At 46.7% G+C, this 9,676-nt stretch overlaps 2 protein-coding genes and 1 long non-coding RNA gene across 3 annotated transcripts in view; 1 reads left to right on the top strand and 2 right to left on the bottom strand.

Annotated features, from left to right (window-relative positions):
* LOC117896266 overlaps positions 1-6,441 on the bottom strand; it is a 64,924-nt gene extending 58,483 nt beyond the window's left edge. Inside the window, exons 1-3 of the mRNA XM_034804457.1 lie at positions 6,206-6,441; positions 4,903-5,504; positions 4,750-4,830 (exon numbers count right to left, since the gene is read on the bottom strand). Coding sequence (XP_034660348.1) covers positions 4,750-4,830; positions 4,903-5,504; positions 6,206-6,329 — 807 coding nt within the window. The 5' untranslated portion in view covers positions 6,330-6,441. The remainder of the gene's footprint in view (positions 1-4,749; positions 4,831-4,902; positions 5,505-6,205) is intronic.
* A 322-nt stretch (positions 6,442-6,763) lies between these two features.
* LOC117896341 lies at positions 6,764-8,446 on the top strand. The gene is made up of 3 exons (XR_004649025.1): positions 6,764-7,067; positions 8,186-8,273; positions 8,341-8,446. It is a non-coding gene; the product is annotated as an uncharacterized LOC117896341 (long non-coding RNA).
* On the bottom strand, positions 8,305-9,641 carry LOC117896340 (E3 ubiquitin-protein ligase RZF1-like). The gene is made up of 2 exons (XM_034804584.1): positions 8,922-9,641; positions 8,305-8,859 (listed from the first exon to the last, which is right to left on the bottom strand). The coding sequence occupies exons 1-2, from the start codon at positions 9,195-9,197 to the stop codon at positions 8,365-8,367; spliced, it is 771 nt and encodes a 256-aa protein (XP_034660475.1). The 5' UTR covers positions 9,198-9,641; the 3' UTR covers positions 8,305-8,364.
* Positions 9,642-9,676: the final 35 nt, after the last annotated feature.

The raw sequence follows: 9,676 nt of genomic DNA, 5'->3' as shown, positions 1-9,676 counted from the left end.
CTGCAAGAACCCAATAATTGGGGGGGTTTTTTTGGCGACTTTTTCCCGGCAAACGGTCTTGCCTGATTCACCACCCCCCAAAAATGAGAAATCCGGGTTCCACCCTCATTGAATCTTTTAATTGGGTAGATTAAAAGGCGTTTTAATTGTTAACTTTAATTTTAACAGAAACTCGTTGGTGTTTAAAGGTCCCCCTCCCAAGACTTTTGGGGGCAAATCGGCATTTCGGGCAGTAGCAATTTCCAATGCTGCCCAAAATTGGCGCGAAAGGCCAAATTGCTATCACCGGTGCACCTTAAACTTACTTGGGGAGCGTCCCATTAATTACGAACCTCAAAATGATCCCAAAACGCACTTTTCAAAGTCCAAAACGGCCACACATGAAATTTGCGTAACGCACCTAGGGTGAAATCCTTTACCTTCGAAGTTTTTTGGGAGAAATGGGGTATTTTTTTCCAGCATTTCAAATTATTTCGCAGAAGAGAAAAGTGGTTCGGCGACGATTTTTTGTTATTGCCCACGCAAATTGTTTTGGAAATTCGACCTGCTTTTTAAATAATTTTGTGATTTATTTTTGATTAGGGTTAAAGCCCTGGAATTGGATTCCAACCCTTTTTCGGTTGGTTGACCCTAAATTTTTTTTTTCTATTTTCGCCGGGAAAGCTTTTGGTTTGCTTTCCACCCATTAAAACCGGAAAACCCATTAAAAGCCCATTAATATCGTAAATTCTCAAAGGAATTTCCAACTCCACTGGAAACCATATTTGGCAATAACCCCCAAAGCGTAATGGGTCCACTTCAGACCTATTTTCTTTGGGGCTTGCTTCCTTGCCTGGAAACCACCAAAAACATTGGCCTGCATATACAAAATTCCCAGAAAGCTATGAATTTCCCAAGTCTTACCTCCACTCGAACTATTGAAAATACAAAGTAGGTAAAAAAACTTTTCATTAACTACTTGGCTTAGTTTAAAATTTAACTTCAAATGGAATGGGCCAAATGCCGACAAAATTGGGCAAACCAACCAATTCTCCATTTGGTTTCGCAATTTGGGCACAAGCTTTACTATCAACGTACAAACTAAAGGGGCACTTTTGGACGAGCCCAGTATACAAATTTTAACAATGACCCAAATGCATTCAATAAAACAAAGGAAGACACCCAAAATGCGGAAACTGCCAAAAGGGGAAACTTAACAATCGAATTTATTGTAAGTTTAAAGAAAAATTTTCCCTACAAGAATCAAATGATAAACAACTAAATCTTTTGTGGTCGCCGCCTTGTCTGCAAATTGCCTTGGGGCATATTGGCATACGATCCGGCCTACAATTTTTGGAAACCTGGAGTGCCGGGGTGAACACTGGCACCCGAATCCCACTTGCCGTAGTGCAACTGGCCCTGTTGTGGGAACAACCGTCTCCGGACAACCGAAAAAACGGCAATCCACCAAGTCCAAAAGCCCCTGGGAGAAAAGGAAATTACCCATAAACGGAATCGGGAGGCGCAAAATTAACAACCGCGACAACCAAGGGGCAACAACCCAACAAACGAAGAAGGCTCCCCCCAAGAAACTAAAACAAAACCCCCCTCCCCCTTTGTTTTAATTGAAAAAAAAAGAATTTGTCAGTGAATATCGATTTTTCCCTTCTAAACCTTAGATTGTTCCCCGGATTGGTTAACTAAATCTCAAAGGCAATTTATTCGAACGAGGCCCCACAAACATTTGCCCTTAATCCGAATTGAGGATAAATACCCATTTACAATAAGAAAGGGGCATGTTTAAAGAAAAGTTAAACCCCGTTTGGGTTCGAATTGGTAAGTTAGGAAATGGAGGAGAAGATGCGTGGAAACACGCAAACCAAAGAGGCAAAAGGGCCCTGGAGGGGCCCCATCCACGGGGTCCCAAGAAACAAGCCTGCCCAACGGGGCATAATCCCATGAGACAATCCACAACTGCTGTTGGAACGGCGGAAATTTGGGGCCGGGCTCCACGACATGACCAGGGGACCAGTCTGAAGCACTCAATACCAGCAATCTTTGTGAGACCCATACTTCTTCCCGGCCCCAAGGCGCTTTGATTAGCCAACTGCCTGGCAGGGCACGAGGGAAACAGGAACGGGGACAATGCGGTCTGCCACCAAGGCGGCGGAAAGAACAGGGCCCACCCGGTACAGGCTGGGGTATTGAACAAGGGCCGCCGGGCCAACGTGCCCTCAAGGAACAAAAGGGCAGGGTTAGGTAGGCAAACGCCAATTTTGAAGGAAAAGAAGTAATCGAGGTAAGCCAAATTTTCAGGAGCAAGACAAATTAAGCCGTAACCCAAAAGCCAAGCAAATAAAATAAAATCACAGGAAACCACCGCCCCGGTAAGCCGGCCCAACTCCAAGATTTGATATTGGATTATGGCGGAATTCGAAGGCCTAACCTCCGAAGCCAAGGGGAGGTTGTTAACGGATCCTTTTCCGACACGGGGGCTTGTGCCCGGGTTTTTCCAGACTTGCCCAACGGATTCGGAGGATAATTTGAACCATTGTGGACTTAGAGGTAGGGTAGAAGGGTATTCCTCCTTGTTTGCAGATACCGGCCCCTGTTCAGGATTGAAGGGTGCGTTCAGGGACGGGGGCAGACCGAAGAGGCTTGGTTGGCCCACGCGTTCCAGGCCACCGGCATGCCCGCTGCACGGCACATGCCGTGACGCGTTTCCCCATTCTAGAACGGTCGAATGACCTCGGAGCGGCGGCTTCTCCATTCGGCCAGCCGCCCACACTGGTAGTCCCACCAAGCCTAGGTTTGCACAATCCTTGGTTTAGGCCAGCGTGCCTTCAGCGAAGAGCAGGCCTTAAAGTACCCCAAGCCTTCTCGCCAAGAGGGCAGGGACAGGAAGGGAGGGTTCTCTGCCAAAAGGCGCGAAAAGAGAAACCACGGAAACGGAACTGAAGGTTAATTGGCGACGGCAGCCCTTTTGCATTTGGGGAAGTGTTTTAGTTTAAGTTTTGGTGTTTGCCCAAAAAGTTCAATTTTGTTTTGAAAATCAAAAAATTTTATTCCCCAAAATTTTGCGGTTTTCTTTATTGCTTTTCTATGGCAAACAAACTAACAAGTAAAATAATACATGACACGCTGCGGTGAAATTCTCGAGCCCAACTTCCACGGAATTTGGGGGCGTTTTCCATAAAAGCGTTTAAAAAACATTCCACTGCGAACCCAAAAGGGGTTTTAGGGTTTTTCAGTTTTTGCCTTGGCCGGTAAAATCAGCACTGCCCCCAACCCCACCCCCAAGAACGTGATGTCAACCTCTTACTTCCGTACTTTTAGGGATTGACAAAAGCGTTTTAATTGTTAACTTTAATTTTAACATTTCCTGTTGGTATTTAAAGGCCTTACCCCTTTGTACTTTTGAGGGCAAATTGCTTTGCATTTGGGCATCGCAATTTCTTCAATGCGGCCACTTGGCATCGAAAGGCCATAAGCTTACGACACAACAACGGCAGCATCCACCACCAGTACGGGCACAACAGCCACCTCGGGCACGAACAAGAAGATTATCCGCAGGTACAAGCGGAAGGTCAAGGGAGGCAAGACAACAATTAAGCGTAACCGCAAGACAAGGCGCAGGAGGAACAACAACTCCAACTAAATTCGAACGAAGCGACAATCCCACGTGCACCAACGAAAAGCTAAAGACAAAGACCCCACTTCACTGCCCCACATTTAGTTATTAATTGTTAAATAAATATATAGAATTATGTCAGCTGAATATCGATGTGCTTTTCACTTATGAATCCTTCCCAGATTGCTCTCACCTGCGACTGGTGGTTCAACGTGAAATGCTCGACAACGGCACAGCTTTATGTGCTGAACGAGCGCCTCTACAAGTACATATTGCCCTTCAATCCGAAGTTCCCCGAGGACTACAATGGACCCATTGTGGACAAGTAAGAAAAGGGGCTATAGCTTAAAGATTAAAGTTAATTACTTTCCCGTTTGGGTTGCAGATATCTGGCCATGAAGTTCCAGGAAATGGAGGAGAAGATGCGTCAGGAGAAGCAGCGCAAGACCAATGAGCAGGCAGAGAAGCCCGTGGAGGTGGCCCCATCCACGCCGGCGCTGCCCAAGAACCACAAGCCATCGCCCAAGCATGGCAGCGGCATCAATGCCCAGGTGTACGAGCAGAGCTCCGAGCGGAATCTGCTGATTGATGACGAGATCGATGACATTTCGGAGCGCGGCTCCTACGACACATACGACCAGGCGCCGACCACTGTCATGTCCCCCACCAGCACTCAGGGTACGCAGCAATCGTTTGTGCTCAGACCCATAGTCGTGTCTTCCACGCCGCAACCAGAGGCAGACTTTGATGTGGAGCCAACTGCGCTGCTGCAGGGCAGCGAGGAGCAGGAACAGGAACAGGAGGACAAGCTGCAGAGTCTGCGCGACACTAAGGCGGCGGAACAGAAGCAGGGCACCACCCGAGTGAGCGTGGAGAAGCTGGAGGTGATTGAGATCAAGACGGACGGCGACACGGGCCAACTGATGCCCATCAAGGGGAGCGGTGAATGAGAGGGCTGAGGGTTGGGGAGTGTAGCGCAAGAGCTTGCCATATTTGTAATGAGAATCAGAATCGTAATCGTATGTTGTATATGCCTTAAATTATTCTTAGCGAGCAAGTACTGTAAATAGCTAGCCGTAATGCCACACATAATGCCTATAGCAATAGTGAAAATAAAATCTGACTAGTGAGTAACTCACCGCCTGGCCGTTGTGAATGCTGCGCAGCGCAGACTCCAGCGAGATCTTGCAGGCCGGTATCTCGGATTCATGGCGGAGATTCTGCAAGAGAAAAACCAAAAATGAACAGCTGCCGACAGCACGAAGGGGGAGGAATTGTTAAGCGGAGCTCACTATTTCCGACAGCGGTTGGTGCTGGTGTGCCTCGTGGTATTTGTCCACGCACTTGCCGCAGACGGTCACCTTGCAGGATCGGCAGTAGATGTTGCAGACCATCTGGTGGACGTTGCAGTTTATCTGGTGGGGCATGACGAAGGCGTCATTGCCTACGACTATGCATTTGCGTGCATCACCGGCACCCTCGTTCAGGTACTTGAAGGCGTGCGCCTTCAGCACGCGACTGTGTTGGTGCACCGACTCGAAGCAGTGCTTGCAGTATAAGGCATCGCACTGCTTGCAATTGCGCGAGGCCACGCTGCTGATGCACTCGCTGCACTTTGGCACATAGACGCTGTGACGCTGTTTCTCTCCATTACTCACGACCAAGCGTCGAAGGTGATCCGTCGAAGAGCGGCGGATGTTCTCCAGTTCGGCCAGCTCGCCCATCACATGGTAGTCCAGTTGGTACGGCAAGCCGTAGCTGTTTGCACAATCCTGTGCGTTTACGGTCGGCAGCGCTGCCTTCGAGCAGAAGACGCACTGCGCGTTAAAGTCATCCCCCAAGCACTTCTCGCACAAGTTATGGCCGCAGGGCAGCAGGAAGGGACGGTGGTTCTCTGCCAAAAAGAGCAGCGAAAAATGTTTAGAATATCTGCACAAAGAGAAACGACGCACATTCGTGTAACGGTTAATGTGCTGACGGCTCAGCCTTTCTTTTTTAGCTAGTGTGTGGATATGATGCTTTTTTTAGATTTAATGTTTAATGCGTGTTTGCCCAAATTAATAAATTCAATACTTTCGTTTTGATAGATTCTTAAATAATTTTCACTTCTATTTTTCCCGCCAAGAGAGCGTTTTCGCGGTTTTTCTTTATTGCTTTTTCTAGCTGGACTGAAACGAAACATACACACACGTACAAATGCACATACATGCACACGCTGCGGATCACGAAATTCTACGAGAACTTTCCAACATTCCACTGGACATATTGGTGGGCAGCTTTGTACCTATAAAATGCGTTTAAAAACACTGGAGTTCCATTCTGCAAGCAACCTCAATAATTGGCGGTTTTTATGTTGGCTTTTTTTGGCTAGACTTTTTCGCCTTGGCAAACAGACGCTACAAATACATGCACATGCACTCCACTACACACACACACTCCCACAAGAACGCTGATGAAATCAACGGCGTCTCCTACTCCTGCACTTCCGAATACTTTTAATTGGGTATTCGATCTAATAAGTTAGCTGTTTTAATTGTTAACTGTTAATTTTAACATGTTAAACTAACTGTTGGCTAGTTTAAAGGAAATCCTTACCCTCTCCATTAGTACTTTTGAGGGCATAATCGCTTTGACATTTCGGGCAGCTCAGCAATTTCTTCAAGTGCGTCGCCACAAATTGGCGATCGAAAGGCTTCATAATGCTATCACCGGCTAGCATCTTAAACGTTCACTTGGGGAGCGATGCGCCAGTTAATTACGAATTTTCCAATCAAAATTATCACCAAAATCGCACTATTTCAGAAGTACAAAACAAAACGAAGCACACACATAGAAATTTGCGAAATAACTGCACTTCTAGGGATGAGGAATACACATTCATCCCAATATCGATATGTATTTTTGGTTGATGATATTTATGGGTGATATTTTGTTTTCCTAACGATAGTATCAATATAGATATTCGCATCTGAAGATCGTAAAAATGTGTTTCGGCGAGTTCGATTTCTTTGCCTTATTGCCCTTTATCGCAAATTGATTTTCGCAAATAAACGATCCTGTTTTTTAGCAATAATTTTGATGTATTTACTTTGTGGTGAGTATCAGGGTTGACAAGCCCATGGACATTGCGCACTTCTCAACCCTTTTTTCGTCGCGTAGCGTTGCCACCCATCAAGGCGCATTGTTGTTTGTTTACTATTTGATTCTAGCCGGGAACAGTCTTGTTAAAAAGGAATACGCACAATTCAGCAATGGTTCCACCCATTAAAAGCCTGGATGAACCATAGAATATCTGTATAATTCTGCAACGCGGAATTTCTTACAACTGCGGCATCTGGAAACCTTATATTTGGCAATCAAGCCCCCACAGGCGATGGTCTCTGCATCGTTTACTTTTATGGCTCTCGTCTTCGCTCTGCAGCTGGAAACCACACAAGAGACACGAGTTGGCCTGCAGGTGGAGTATCAGATAATTAACCTGCTAGACAAGCTATAGAATGGTTCCCAAGAAATGCTTACCTCCATCTGCAGAAGCAAATATTGCAAAATACAAGAGATCAGAGAATCCAGAAACAAAACGCATGTCGTGTGCATTGAATCTCGACTTGAGTCATTAGTTTAATTCAATATTAACATTACGAAATGGAGCATGGGTTTTCCACAATGCCAGACAAAAGATTGGGCAAACACAACCAAGTGTGCTCGACATTTGGATTTCTAGCTATGGATTGATGGCAGCAGATTGCTGTGTACTATCAACTGTATCAATACTAACATGGAGGCACTTTTGGCCATCGAGCCATCACTGATGAGTATCAAATTGGTTAACTAGACTAGACCCAACATGCGAGTTCTAATAAATTAGCAATAGGAAGACATTCCCACCCAAACTGCTGTGCAAACTGCGCAAAATTGGGGCAAATGCTTCGAATCGAATCGAATTTGACTATAAAAGATCAAGTCTTGAAAGAAAAGACTATCATTCGCCATCACAAGCAATCAAGATGATGAAGACAACTACAATCTTTGGCTGTGCGCTCATAGCCGCCTTGTGCATAGCAAATCTGCCATTCGGGGCAGCCGTCACCTGTACGGCTGATCCCACAGATCCGGCCTGCATCAATTGCGTTCTGGACCCAACCAATGCCGAGTGCCTGGTGGTAGTAACTACGGTGGCACCCGAAGTCACCACAGTGGCTGCCGTAGTGACAACGGTGGCTCCTGTTGCTGGCGACACAACCGCTGCTCCGGTTACAACCGACACAACAACGGCAGCATCCACCACCAGTACGGGCACAACAGCCACCTCGGGCACGAACAAGAAGATTATCCGCAGGTACAAGCGGAAGGTCAAGGGAGGCAAGACAACAATTAAGCGTAACCGCAAGACAAGGCGCAGGAGGAACAACAACTCCAACTAAATTCGAACGAAGCGACAATCCCACGTGCACCAACGAAAAGCTAAAGACAAAGACCCCCCACACTCCCCCACATTTAGTTATTAATTGTTAAATAAATATATAGAATTATGTCAGCTGAATATCGATGTGCTTTTCACTTCTAAATCCTTCACAGATGGCTCTCAGCTGGCGTTGGCGAGTGGAGCAGTACCATGGACCAATAATCCCACCCATTAGGAGCCCGACTGTACCATGGACTATATGTATTTATAATTCTTCAACGTTGAGTTTCTCACACATCAAATGACACTTTTTCTGTCGTAAATGCAGGTACCCAAAATTATTCGAACTGAACTAGTTCTCGCGGCGGTTGGAGTCGCCCTCGCTGATGCTGTTGGACACGTCCGGATTGGTGCCATTGGAGTCAGACTCGCTGCGGCTGTTGGTGTCACCCTGGCTGCGGCGGCTGTTGCTCTGTCTGAAGCAGTTCACGAGCTGCTGTGCGCGTACAATGAAGGGCTCCTGGTGCCCATTGGAGTCAGACTCGCTGGGGTTGCTGGACTCATCCTCACTGGTGCCATCGGAGTCAGTATCGCTGCGACTGTTGGTGTCACCCTGGCTGTTTCTTAAGCTCTGTATGACACGTCCAACCAATAGACGGTTTATGTGGAGCTGCGCGCCTCTACGGATGGCCGCCGGCAGAATGCTGCTGGGCCTATTTTGGCTACTGATGCGGTATGGATGAGGATGGCGTGTCCGGCGGGACTGCATCTCCATATTGCGGCTGAACTGCCTATAGACCAACTGCCGCCCCTGAACATTGCAGCGACACAAGGGACACGTTCGAGCCTGCAGGTGTTGGCATCGTAGAATTACTTACAACCAATAAAAATGTGTCCTGTATTGCTCACCTCCCTCAGCCAGCGGATGAGGCAATGCTTGTGGAACTCGTGCTTGCACGGCATGCTCTTCAGTATTTCATCCGCCTGGAGGGACTCCTTGCACACGGAGCACTCCTTGTCGTCGCCCACTAGCTCCGACGCCAACACCTTGCGCTCGGCCAGTGCAGCAATGATTCCATCTCGTTCGACAACGGTCAAGTCATCCACATACGCGATCTCCGTACGCAAGAAGAGACCCGCGACTGGGGCTCTGCGTAGCAGACCATTGAATAAGTTGGGCGTCATGTCTAAAATATCTAAATAGCACTTGCACAACAAAAAACTCGTCAATGATAAACGAATCCCTGACAAATTGTGTCACTTCAGTGGCAAACTGACAGCTTAAGCCTACTACACAGATCCGAAAAAGGGGCCGCTAGAAAAATCAGGGATGATATTCGTATGGAATCGATAAGAAATGTTGTCGCGCACAAAAGCCCATCACTCAGACACGCAAAATATTGTTGCGACAGAATCAGGGATGATTTCCCCATACAAACGATTAGAAATTAAGACTTTTCTCCATTTTGACGCAAGAATCTTGCAGTTGAGTACTCAGATCGGCAGAAAATATACCAGAAAACGTAGCCGATTAAATAGTTCCATCTCAGAGCGAAAGATACAATTTGTTTTAGCTTTTGTCGACAGAATCAAGGCAAGAGGAAGGAAACAGGATATTATAATTAATTAATCTTATGCTCGGCACTCATTTTATTCATTTATTA

The sequence above is a fragment of the Drosophila subobscura genome, chromosome O, assembly GCF_008121235.1.
Source record: "Drosophila subobscura isolate 14011-0131.10 chromosome O, UCBerk_Dsub_1.0, whole genome shotgun sequence".
Classification (NCBI taxonomy): domain Eukaryota; kingdom Metazoa; phylum Arthropoda; class Insecta; order Diptera; family Drosophilidae; genus Drosophila; species Drosophila subobscura.
This window is presented reverse-complemented; position numbering and strand designations above follow the sequence as displayed.

What these genes read in the sequence shown, in the direction of transcription:
- LOC117896340 (XM_034804584.1), bottom strand. Translation starts at nt 9,197, where the DNA reads ATGACGCCCAACTTATTCAATGGTCTGCTACGCAGAGCCCCAGTCGCG. An exon ending in TCATCCGCTGGCTGAGGGAG is followed by an intron (nt 8,860 to 8,921) that starts GTGAGCAATACA and finishes CAACACCTGCAG; the next exon opens with GCTCGAACGTGTCCCTTGTG.